Below are 13,482 nucleotides of genomic sequence, written 5' to 3' on the forward strand. Positions count from 1 at the left end.
CTGTCCTGCCTTTCTAAAATCTTCAAAAGCCAAGTTAACAAACAATTCACCGACCATTTCGAATCCCACCGTACCTTCTCCACTATGCAATCTGGTTTCCGAGCTGGTCATGGGTGCACCTCAGCCACTCTCAAGGTCCTAAATGATATCATGACGATAAAAGACAATACTGTGCAGCCGTCTTCATCGACCTGGCCAAGATTTTCGACTCTGTCAATCACCACATTCTTATCGGCAGACTCAATAGCCTTGGTTTATTAAATGACTGCCTCGCCTGGTTCATCAACTACTTCTCAGATAGAGTTCAGTGTGTCAAATCAGAAGGCCTGTTGTCCGGACCTCTGGCAGTCTCTATGGGGGTGCCACAGGATTCAATTCTCGGGTCGACTCTTTTCTCTGTATATATCAATGTTGTCGCTCTTGATTTGATTTGTATCTCTTTTAGTCCCCATTTGGACTAATCTTCCAAGAGTCCTTAAACATTAAAATACAATTTATAATACAAACACACTTTCACATACAACACACTATTACAAACATACATAATACTAGCATAATGACCCAATAAATACAGCAGCTCTTACTGCTGGTGATTCTCTCATTCACCTCTATGCAGACGACACCATTCTGTATACATCTGACCCTTCTTTGGACACTGTGTTAACAAACCTCCAAACGAGCGTCAATGGCATACAACTATCCTTCCGTGGCCTCCAACTGCTTTTAAATGCTAGTAAAACTAAATGCATGCTCTTCAACCCACCCGCCCGACTAGCATCACTACTCTGGACGGTTCTGACTTAGAATATGTGGACAACTACAAATACCTAGGTTTCTGGCTAGACTGTAAACTCTCCTTCCAGACTCACATTAAGCATCTCCAATCCAAAATTAAATATAGAATCAGCTTCCTATTTTGCATCAAAGCCTCCTTCACTCATGCTGCTGAACATACCCTCGTAAAACTGACTATCCTACCGTTCCTTGACTTTGGCGATGTAATTTACAAAATAGCCTCCAACACTCTACTCAGAAAATTGGATGTAGTCTAACACAGTGCCATCCGCTTTGTCACCAAAGCCCCATATACTACCCACCACTGCGACCTGTATGCTCTCCTTGGCTGGCCCTCGCTACATATTCATCACCAAACCCACTGGCTCCAGGTCATTTATAAGTCTTTGCTATGTAAAGCCCCACCTTATCGCAGCTCACTGGTCACCGTAGCAACACCCATCCGTAGCTCGCGCTCCAGCAGGTTTATTTCACTGGTCATCCCCAACGCCAACACCTTATTTGGCCGCCTTTCCTTCCAGTTCTCTGGTGCCAATGACTGGAACGAATTGCAAAAATCACTGAAGCTGGAGACTTATATCTCCCTCTCTCTAACTTCAAGCATCAGCTGTCAGAGCAGCTTACCAATCACTGTACCTGTACACAGCCCATCTGTAAATAGTAGACCCAACTACCTCATCCCCATATTGTTATTCATTTTTTTGCCCTTTTGCACCCCAGTATCTATACTGGCACATCATCATCTGCACAGCTATCACTCCAATGTTAATGCTAAATTGTAATTATTTTGTCTCTATTTATTGCCTTACCTCCCTGATCTTACTACATTTGCAAACACTGTACATAGATTTTTTTCTATTGTGTTATTGACTGTATGTTTGTGGCTACCCGGACTATTTGCATTGTGTGTGTGTCCCAACCCCTATTTTACGCTGCTGCTACTCTCTGTTTATCATATATGCATAGTCACTTTAACTATACATTCATGTACATACTACCACAATTGGTCTGACCAACCAGTTCTCCCGCACATTGGCTAACCAGGCTATCTGCATTGTGTTCCGCCATCCACCACCTGCCAACCCCTCTTTTACGCTACTGCTACTCTCTGTTCATCATATATGCATAGCCACTTTAACCATATCTAGATGTACATACTACCTTAATCAGCCCGACTAACCGGTGTCTGTATGTAGCCTCGCTACTGTATATAGCCTCGCTACTGTCTTTTTACTGTTTTTATTTCTTGACTTTACTTACCTATTGTTCACCTAATACCTTTTTTGCACTATTGGTTAGTGCCTGTAAGTAAGCATTTCAACTGTATGGTCTACATCTGTTTTATTCGGCGCATGTGACAAACTTTGATTTGATTTGTTTATCCCATATGTAACTCTGTGAGGTTGTTTTTGTCGCACTACTTTGCTTTGTCTTGGCCAGGTCGCAGTTGTAAATGAGATCTTGTTCTCAACTGGTCTACCTGGTTAAATAAACTTCTCTCTGTAGGCTGTCTCATCAAGCCCACCACTGTTGTATTGTCTGCAAACTTGATGATTGAGTTGGAGGCGTGCATGGCCACGCAGTTGTGGGTGAACAGGGAGTACAGGAGGGGGCTGAGAACGCACCACAATCATATCAATTTCATTAGGTCTAATTACATTTTATTTGTCAATTCTTTTAACTTTAAATACAAATATTGAATTGTTACACTGTCCCAAGCAATTGGTTCATAATCCCTAGATTTGGTTCTTGGCTGAGGCACTGATGACCTCTCTGGGTAAAATGCAGATCTACTCCTCTCTGGTGGCAGGTGCTGTAATGCCACAGTTAATTTATGCCTGTGCAAGTAATTACTGTACTAATTTATTAGGCTCATTATGAGAAGAAGACATTTGTATTGGTGTGGTCATTGAAGCTGATGTAGATTATTACACAGTTTTACCAGTCGATAGGGCCTATGCCTAGGGTTCATAACGTTACATTTCCCGAGCATATTCATTCAAACAAGCATTTTGCAACATCCGCATGCATGTGACCAATACAATTTGATTTGATTTGAAATCCCAATAATCCCATTGCCTTGAACTCAGGCTCGCACAAGCGTTACCTGTCCTGTGAACACACATTTGGCTTTCCCACCAGTGACGGTGCAAGTCAATATTATGTAGGCTACTTTAATGCTGTTGTCGCAATCTTTCTTTGCGGAAGCTTGACGTCAATCTATATATAAATATATAAAAAATAACCGACACTCGTGACTTTTATGCATTCCACGTGTGTCGTTCAACTGGGATACACACACAACTTTGATCTCGTCTGGAGAAAATGGAAACATACAGGTACATTTAATAATGATCATTTTATAAAACATACTTTGTGATCCTTAGTCAGAAAATGAAAGTGAATGTCATTTCGTTTGTGTGGGAAGAAATTAAATTACGCTATGATTGTGTCTCAACCGATAGCGGGCAAAACACAACTTCAGATGAAGTAAAAACTACAACATCGACATTTTAAGAAAAACACAGTTTAACGTTAATTATCGAAACACGCGTATACGTTAAATAAAAAATAACATATTTTTCAAGAAATTACAAACATGGTTGTCAATCAATTTGATAAGCTTTTGAATTATATCAAACTCCAACTATGTATATTTTCCATTGATGAAGACATGGTATGCTGGGTACCCTTTGACCACCATTCTCCAAAAAGGCACTTTCTGACCACTTCTTCCATGGGAAAACGTGTCTGGAAAGTTTTGTTTAAATCAAAAAGGGATGCTGTTAAAAAGTGATTGAATTCAAATAGATTTACCCATAAATAAAACAATTTGAAGTCCATGAAATAAATGTTAATACATTTATTGAAATATATTGCAAATGTCAAATGGATTAGAAGTTGCAATAGGTAGCAATCACCATTATTAACTACAGTGTATGGATTGTAGACTGGTGGGCGGTGAACTGACACATCAGTCAAGAATGTGATTAGACAGACCACTGAACAAATGGGGTTGCGTTGCTTGGATTGGACAATGCCTTCTTTAAACATTTATGTTCCAATCAATATTGTGAAAATTAAGCAATCCATTCTCAGTCAATATTATCAACCCACCACCTGTCCTGTAATGCAATCTGGGATTTAATTAGCTATGGTCCTTCACATTCTGATCAGCAAGCCCCCTGACATATTTATACATTTTCTCCTGCAGAACACACTTTGTCATGTGGACTGTCCTGGGATTAGCAGCAGTCTTCATCTCTGCCTCGGGTAAATATTTCTCATAGCCTCAGTAGACTGCATAGACGTAGTCAAAGTTTAGGAGGGGTGGTGGACAGCAATAAATCACAATTGCTTGTGGAGTTATAGACAAACTGTTTCATGTTGTAACATCTTCGTTCTCTGGCATTTCAAGTGTGACATGGCTCTGAGGTGAAGGTCGTTATTTCTGTTTTCACATCCTCATTTATGTGTCCTTTTTCTGAGAGTCCTTTAGACCTTTTTCCCCCAAACACGTGCATGTACACACACGCGTGCGCATGTACACACACATACACACATGCGCATGTACACACACACACTTTATATTTCAATGAAGACTGTTTATCCACTCCTCGTATGTGTGCGTGTGTCTGGAGAGAGATAGGAAACACATTATTAGGAGGTGAGAATTCGGCAGATGAATAGGATGTGTGACTGTGATGAGTGCAATGTCCAGCATTTTATGAGAGCGAGAGAGTTGGTGTCAGCATAATTTGGCATGGGGATGAAGTAACTTGCCATATCAACATGGAATATTCTGATTTGAATGTGTCACTAGATATCCTCCTCATCTGAGCCAACAAATATGTATTATTTCATTAATCATATTCAGGTCAAAATGTCTCATTATAGCTGCATTGTCATTTTCAGGGCAGTAAGAGACTTGAGTTGAGTCCAAGATCAACTCTAAAATGTGCTAAACTGTCCCTGTTGAAGAGCTATGGGGGAATCAGCAAGCCAGTAGCATTTGGGCAAACCCATGGAAACCATAACAATTCCTTAGATATCTGTAGACGATGTATGATCCGGAGATGATAGGTTGACTTCTAACTGTCTGGCTGTCTCTTATCTATAGTTGCATAACTATCAGTGATATAGGATATACTGTGTTTAGTGTTCTTGGACAGCTATGATGTTCATGAAGTCAAATTTGAATTCCTATCCAGGCTGGTCTGTTTTGTAGATTGATAGAGCTATTGTAATATGGTCTTTTGTTGCTTTGGCATAATTTTTATGTAATGAAATCAAATCCACTAATACTAGACCTTCTAAAGTTCTTTGATTAAGTAATTCTACCTTTTCAGAACATATTGGTTGTTCATTGTTAGAAGCCGTTCCTTTGTGACCTACATAAAGACAATAAGCGTTAATAACTGGCTACATTTGAAATCCACAACAGATCTGGCAACAATTGAATTTACTTCCGCTTCAAATAGCTCACCTGGGAGTGTTGCTCCACTTAACAAATTACTCTGTTTACTTAATACAATCTCTTATGGGCTATTGAATTTGAAGAACTGTTTGTTACTTTGTATGTGTTGAAAGTAATAATCTATCATCATTTCTAATCTCTCAACATGAGATGTCAAAGATTATCCCAACACCACATGTACCACCAACTATTGTATGTCCCAAATGAATGCAAACAATGTGCACATGCTGCCATGATGACCTCTAATCATTTTTCAGTCTAAGGAGAAGGCTAAATGCTAGCCAGACACTGCTAGATATAACAAATGGGCACTTACAATCTGTCGGTGGCATTGAACAACAGCCACGGCTGAGTGTGTTATTCCACTGACACAACTTCCTCACATTGTTTACCAGAGGTCGACCGATTAATCAGAATGGCCGATTAATTAGGGCCGATTTCAAGTTTTCATAACAGTCGGTAATCACCATTTTTGGACACCGATTATGGCTGATTACATTGCACTTCACGAGGAGACTGCATGGCAGGCTGACTACCTGTTATGCGAGTGCAGCAAGGAGCCAAGATAAGGTGCTAGCTAGCATTAAACGTATCTTATAAAAAAACAATCTTAACATAATCACTAGATAACTACACATGGTTGATGATATTACTAGTTTATCTAGCTTGTCCTGCGTTGCATATAATCGATGCGATGCCTGTTAATTTATCATTGAATCATAGCCTACTTCGCCAAACGGGTGATTTAACAAGCTCATTCGCGAAAAAAGCACTGTCGTTGCACCAATGTGTACCTAACCATGAACATCAACGCCTTTATTAAAATCAATACAAGTATATATTTTTAAACCTGCATATTTAGTTAATATTGCCTGCCAAAATGAATTTCTTTTAACTAGGGGAATTGTGTCACTTCTCTTGCATTCTGTGCAACAGAGTCAGGGTATATGCAGCAGTTTGGGCCGCCTGGCTCATTGCGAACTGTGAAGACTATTTCTTCCTAACAAAGACAGCCAACTTCGCCAAATGGGGGATGATTTAACAAAAGCACATTTGCGATAAAGCATAATCGTTGCACGAATGTACCTAACCATAAACATCAATGCCTTTCTTAAAATCAATACACATAAGTATGTATTTTTAAACCTGCCTATTTAGTTAAAAGAAATTCATGTTAGCAGGCAATATTAAAATAGGGAAATTCTGTCACTTCTCTTGCGTTCATTGCACGCAGAGTCAGGGTATATGCAACAGTTTGGGCTGCCTGGTTCGTTGCGAACTAATTTGCCAGAATTTTACGTAATTATGACATAACATTGAAGGTTGTGCAATGTAACAGCAATATTTAGATTTATGGATGCCACCCGTTAGATAAAAACGGAACGGTTCCGTATTTCACTGAAAGAATAAACGCTTTGTTTTCTAAATGATAGTTTCCGGATTCGACCATATTAATGACCTAAGACTCGTATTTCTGTGTGTTATGTTATTATTAAGTCTAAGATTTGATTTTTCATAGAGCAGTCTGACTGAGCGGTGGTAGGAAGCAGCAGGCTCGTAAGCATTCATTCAAACAGAACTTTTGTGCATTTGCCAGCAGCTCTTCGCTGTGCTTCAAGCATTGAGTCGTTTATGACTTCAAGCCTATCAACTCCCAAGATTAGGCTGGTGTAACCGATGTGAAATGGCTAGCTAGTTAGCGGGGTGTGCGCTAATAGCATTTCAAACGTCACTCGCTCTGAGACTTGGGAGTAGTTGTTCCCCTTGCTCCGCGGCTTTTGTGGAGCGATGGGTAACGATGCTTCAAGGGTGGCTGTTGTCGATGTGTTCCTGGTTCGAGCCCAGGTAGGGGCGAGGAGAGGGATGGAAGCTATACTGTTACACTGGCAATACTAAAGTGCCTATAGAGAACATCCAATAGTCAAAGGTATATGAAATACAAATGGTATAGAGAGAAATAGTCCTATAATTATTATAATAACCTCAACCTAAATCTTCTTACCTGGGAATATTGAAGACTCATGTTAAAAGGAACCACCAGCTTTTGTATGTTCTCATGTTCTGAGCAAGGGACTTGCTGTTTTACATGGCACATATTGCACTTTTACTTTCTTCTCCAACACTTTGTTTTTGCATTATTTAAACCAAATTGAACATGTTTCATTATTTATTTGAGGCTAAACTGATGTATTATATTAAGTTAAAATAAGTGTTCATTCAGTATTGTTGTAATTGTCCATTATTACAAATAAATACATTTTGATCTTAAATAAGCTTACGTGTCGACCTCACAGCCTTCGTCAGAGCTTTTTACGAAGGTTGTGAGGCCGACACGTAAGCTTATTAAAGATCAGTGATAATATCAAGAGCAGTGTGTGGTTTCCTTTCTCCTTCATCTTGTTCAACTGTTATCATGCACCTGCAAAAAGGAGTGCTCAGACGTGCGAGTGCCTTTTGAATATTTCAGATTCTTCAAAGTAGCCACCCTTTGCCTTGATGACAGCTTTGCTCACTCTTGGCATTCTCTCAACCAGCTTCACCTGGAATGCTTTTCCAACAGTCTTGAAGAAGTTCCCACATATGCTGAGCACTTGTTGGCTGCTTTTCCTTCACTCTGTGGTCTAACTCATCCCAAACCATCTCAATTGGGTTGAGGTTGAGTGATTGTGGAGGCCAGGTCATCTGATGCAGCACTCCATCACTCTCCCCCTTGGTCAAATAGCCCTTACAGAGCCTGAAGGTGAGTTGGGTCATTGTCCTGTTGAATAACAAATGATGGTCCCACTAAACGCAAACCAGATGGATGGCGTTTCGCTGCAGAATACTGTGGTAGCCATGCTGGTTAGCTGTGCCTTGAATTCTAAATAAATCACTGACCGTGTCACCAGCAAAGCACCATCACACCTCCTCCTCCATACTTCACTGTGGGAACCACATGTGGAGATCATCCGTTCACCTACTCTGCGTCTCACAAAGACACAGCGGTTTGAATCAAAAATCTCATGCTTGGACTCATCAGACCAAAGGACAGATTTCCACTGGTCTAATGTATATTGCTTGTGCTTTTCTTGGCCCAAGCAAGTCTCTTCTTCTTATTGGTTTTCTTTAGTAGTCTTTTTATTTAGCAGCAAATCGACCATGAAGGCCTGATTCACACAGTCTCCTCTGAACAGTTGATGTTGAGATGTCTGTTACTTGAACTCTGAAGCATTTATTTGGGCTGCAATCTGAGGTGCAGTTAACTCTAATGAACTTATCCTCTGCAGCAGAGGTAACTCTGGGTCTTCCTTTCTTGTGGTGGTCCTCATGAGAAACAGTTTCATCATAACGCTTGATGGTTTTTTGCGACTACACTTGAAGAAACTCTCAAAGTTCTTGAAATTTTCCAGATTGACTGACCTTCATGTCTTAAAGTAATGATGGACTGTCGTTGACTGAAATCCAAGTAAGAGTAGCATTCCAGAGAGACATCAGAGACTGTAAAGGTATTTGCTTCATGGCTCACTCGAGAGACGCTAATGGAGTCGGTGCAGCCAGCTGGTTTCTTAACGCATCGCGCAGACAGAAACAACCATCTTTCTGTTAAGAAGAGGGGCGGGGGGGTATGCCTTATGATTAACGAGAAGTAGTGTGCTCATAACAACATACAGGAACTCAAGTCCTTCTGTTCACCTGACTTCCTCACAATCAAATGTCGACCGCATTATCTACCAAGGGAATTCTCTTCGATTATAATCACAGCCGTATATATTCCCCCCCATGGAGACACATCGATGGCCCTGAACAAACTTTATTTGACTCTTTTCAAACTGGAAACCACATATTCTGAGGCTGCATTCATTGTAGCTGGGGATTTTAACAAGGCTAATCAGAAAACAAGACTCCCTAAATTGTATCAGCATATCGATTGCGCAACCAGGGCTGGTAAAACCCTGGATCATTGCTATTCTAACTTCCGCGATGCATATAAGGCCCTCCCCCGCCCTCCTTTTGGAAAAGCTGACCACGACTCCATTTTTTTGCTCCCTGCCTACAGACAGAAAATAAAACAAGAAGCTCCCGCGCTCAGGTCTGTTCAACGCTGGTCCAACCAATCTGATTCCACGCTTCAAGACTGCTTCGATCACATGGATTGGTATATGTTCCGCATTGCTTAAAACAACAACATTGACAAGTACGCTGATTCGGTGAGCGAGTTCATTAGAAAGTGCATTGACGATGTCGTTCCCATAGCAACGATTAAAACATTCCCAAACCAGAAACCGTAGATTGATGGCAGCATTCGCGTGAAACTGAAACCACTGCTTTTAACCAGGGCGAGATGACCGGAAACATGACCGAATACAAACAGTGTAGCTATTCTCTCCGCAAGGCAATCAAACAAGCTAAGCGTCAGTATAGAGACAAAGTAGAGTCGCAATTCAACAGCTCAGACACGAGGTATATGGCAGGGTCTACAGTCAATCACGGATTACAAAAAGAAAACCAGCCCCGTCACGGACCAGGATGTCCTGCTCCCAGACAAACAAAATAACTTTGAGGACAATACAGTGCCACTGACACGGCCCGCAACCAAAACCTGCAGACTCTCCTTCCCTGCAGCCGACGTGAGTAAAACATTTAAACGTGCTAACCCTCGCAAGGCTGCAGTTCCAGACGGCATTCCCAGCCTCGTCCTCAGAGCATGCGCAGACCAGCTGGCTGGTGTGTTTACGGACATAATCAATCCTTATCCCAGTCTGCTGTTCCCACATGCTTCAAGAGGGCCACCATTGTCCCTGTTCCCAAGAAAGCTAAGGTAACTGAGCTAAACGACTACCGCCCCTTAGCACTCACTTCCGTCATCATGAAGTGCTTTGAGAGACTAGTCAAGGACCATATCACCTCCACCCTACCTGACACCCTAGACCCACTCCAATTTGCTTACCGCCCAAATAGGTCCACAGACGACGCAGTTGCAACCACACTGCAAACTGCCCTAACCCATCTGGACAAGAGGAATACCTATGTGAGAATGCTGTTCATTTGATACAGCTCAGCATTTAACACCATAGTACCCTTCAAACTCGTCATCAAGCTCGAGAACCTGGGTCTCGACCCCGCCCTGTGCAACTGGGTACTGGACTTCCTGACGGGCCACCACCAGGTGGTGAGGGTAGGTAACAACATCTCCACCCCGCTGATTCTCAACACTGGGGCCCCACAAGGGTGCGTTCTGAGCCCTCTCCTGTACTCTCTGTTCACCCACGACTGCGTGGCCATGCACGCCTCCAACTCAATCATCAAGTTTGCGGACGACACTACAGTGGTAGGCTTGATTACCAACAACGACGAGACGGCCTACAGGGAGAAAGTGAGGGCCCTCGGAGTGTGGTGTCAGCAAAATAACCTCACACTCAACGTCAACAAAACAAAGGAGATGATTGTGGACTTCAGGAAACAGCAGAGGGAGCACCCCCCTATCCACATCAATGGGACAGTAGTGGAGAGGGTAGTAAGTTTTAAGTTCCTCGGCGTACACATTACGGACAAACTGAATTGGTCCACCTACACAGACAGCGTCGTGAAGAAGGCAAAGCAGCGCCTCTTCAACCTCAGGAGGCTGAAGAAATTTGGCTTGTCACCAAAAGCACTCACAAACTTCCATAGATGCACAATCGAGAGCATCCTGTCAGGCTGTATCACCGCCTGGTACGGCAACTGCTCTGCCCACAACCGTAAGGCTCTCCAGAGGGTAGTGAGGTCTGCACAACACATCACCGGGGGCAAACTACCTGCCCTCCAGGACACCTACACCACCCGATGTCACAGGAAGGCCATAAAGATCATCATGCAGAACAACCACCCGAGCCACTGCCTGTTCACCCTGCTATCATCCAGAAGGTGAGGTCAGTACAGGCGCATCAAAGCTGGAAAACAGCTTCTATCTCAAGGCCATCAGACTGTTAAACAGCCACCACTAGCATTGAGTGGCTGCTGCCAACACACTGACTCAACTCCAGCCACTTTAATAAGGGAATTGATGGAAATTGATGTAAAATATATCACTAGCCACTTTAAACAATGCTACTTAATATAATGTTTACATAACTAATGAAGGGTATCTCATATGTATATGTATATACTGTACTCTATATAATCTACTGCATCTTTATGTAATGCATGTATCACTAGTGTAACGGATGTGAAACGGCTAGCTTAGTTAGCGGTGTGCGCTAAATAGCGTTTCAATCGGTTACGTCACTTTCTCTGAGACCTTGAAGTAGTAGTTCCCCTTGCTCTGCAAGGGCCGCGGCTTTTGTGGAGCGATGGGTAACGATGCTTCGAGGGTGACTGTTGTCGTTGTGTGCAGAAGGTTCCTGGTTCGCGCCCGGGTATGGGCGAGGGGACGGACGTCAAGTTATACTGTTACACTAGCCACTTTAAACTATGCCACTTTGTTTACATACCCTACATTACTCATCTCATATGTATATACTGTACTCGATACCATATACTGCATCTTGCCTATGCTGTTCTGTACCATCACTCATTCATATATCTTTATGTACATATTCTTTATCCCTTTACACTTGTGTGTATAAGGTAGTAGTTTTGGAATTGTTAGGTTAGATTACTCGTTGGTTATTACTGCATTGTCGGAACTAGAAGCACAAGCATTTCGCTACGCTCGCATTAACATCTGCTAACCATGGCTATGTGACAAATAAATTTGATTTGATTCATCTTTTTGATTATTTGAGCTGTTCTTCCTATAATAGATGGTACAATGATTATCTACGCTATACTTGCTTTTTTTGTCACAAATTGAAATTAGGTGAACTATTAGAATTTTAGAAACCATGAAATGGTGGCGCGGTGTCTGCATAGTGCATCTTTCATTTTATATTTTTTACTTGCAACTAGTTACAAGTGGGTTATAATACAATTCACAGTAACTTACTGTAGCTAATCCATCACACTCACTGACACGATGGTCTGGTAGGAAATGGAGTATTACAATTACATGGTGACTAGCTATAAATGAAATATTGTATGCAAATTTGGTATACACGTGAGAAGGGAGAGACTCTTCATCAAAGAACTATAGAATTGATGGAATGGACTTCTTCACTACATCCACCATGTGGGTCAGTCTGTGTGCACAATAACACCCTTGATAGGCACCCTGCTTCAAACATCCAACACATTCCAATCCGATATCTTCATGAGGCGCAGAGCACCCTCCTTCTGTTTCATAGATACACAAAAAAATGAAATAAACCCACCTCTCGTTACTCTTGCCTCATGCAGCACTACACATCTCCTTCGCATATAGTTGATCAGGCTGTTGATTGTGGTCTGTGGAATGTTGTTCCACTCCTTTTCAATGGCTGTGCGAAGTTGCTGGATATTTGCGGGAACTGGAACACGCTGTTGTACACGTCTATCCAGAGCATCCCAAACATGCTCAATGGGTGACATGTCTGGTGAGTATGCAGGCCATGGAAGAACTGGGACATTTTCAGCTTCCAGGAATTGTGTACAGATCCTTGCGACATGGGGCTATGCATTATCATGCTGAAAAATGAGGTGATGGCGGCAGATGATTGGCACGACAATGGGCCTTAGGATCTCATCATGGTATCTCTGTGCATTCAAATTGCCATCGATAAAATGCAAATGTTTTCATTGTCCGTAGCTTATGCCTGCCCACACCATAACCCCACCGCCACCATGGGGCACTTTGTTCACAACATTGACATTGGCAAACCGCTCGCCCACACAACGCCATACACTTGGTCTGCGGTTGTGAGGCCGGTTGGACGTACTGCAAAAATAACTTGAGGTGGCATATGGTAGAGAAATTAACATTCAATTCTCTGGTAACATCTCAGGTGGATATTCCTGCTGTTAGCATGCCAATTGCATGCTCCCTCAACTTGAGGCATCTGTGGCATTGGGTTGTGTGACAAAACTGCACATTTTAGAGTGGCCTTTTATTGTCCCCAGCACAAGGTGCACCTGTGTAATGATCATGCGGTTTAATCAGCTTTTTGATATAACACACCTGTCAAGTGGATGGATTATCTTGGCAAATTAAAAATGCTCACTAACAGGGATGTAATCAAATGTGTGTTCCAAATTTGAGAGAAATATACTTCTTGTGCCTATGACAAATGTCTGGGCTCTTTTATTTTAGCTCATGAAACATGGGACAAACACTTTAA

At 42.0% G+C, this 13,482-nt stretch overlaps 1 protein-coding gene across 3 annotated transcripts in view; it reads left to right on the forward strand.

Moving 5' to 3' along the window:
• The first annotated feature begins 2,888 nt into the window (after positions 1-2,888).
• Positions 2,889-13,482, forward strand: part of LOC127931087 (CD276 antigen-like) — a 42,368-nt gene continuing 31,774 nt past the window's right edge. Inside the window, exons 1-2 of one of the 3 annotated variants that reach the window (XM_052522317.1) lie at positions 2,895-3,134; positions 4,010-4,068. In XM_052522317.1, the coding sequence (XP_052378277.1) occupies positions 3,121-3,134; positions 4,010-4,068 (73 nt within the window). In that variant the 5' untranslated portion in view covers positions 2,895-3,120. Of the gene's footprint in view, positions 3,135-4,009; positions 4,069-13,482 lie in introns of all 3 variants that reach the window. The other 2 variants (XM_052522318.1, XM_052522316.1) reach the window with 2 other exon arrangements.

Source organism: Oncorhynchus keta, chromosome 7 (assembly GCF_023373465.1).
Source record: "Oncorhynchus keta strain PuntledgeMale-10-30-2019 chromosome 7, Oket_V2, whole genome shotgun sequence".
Classification (NCBI taxonomy): domain Eukaryota; kingdom Metazoa; phylum Chordata; class Actinopteri; order Salmoniformes; family Salmonidae; genus Oncorhynchus; species Oncorhynchus keta.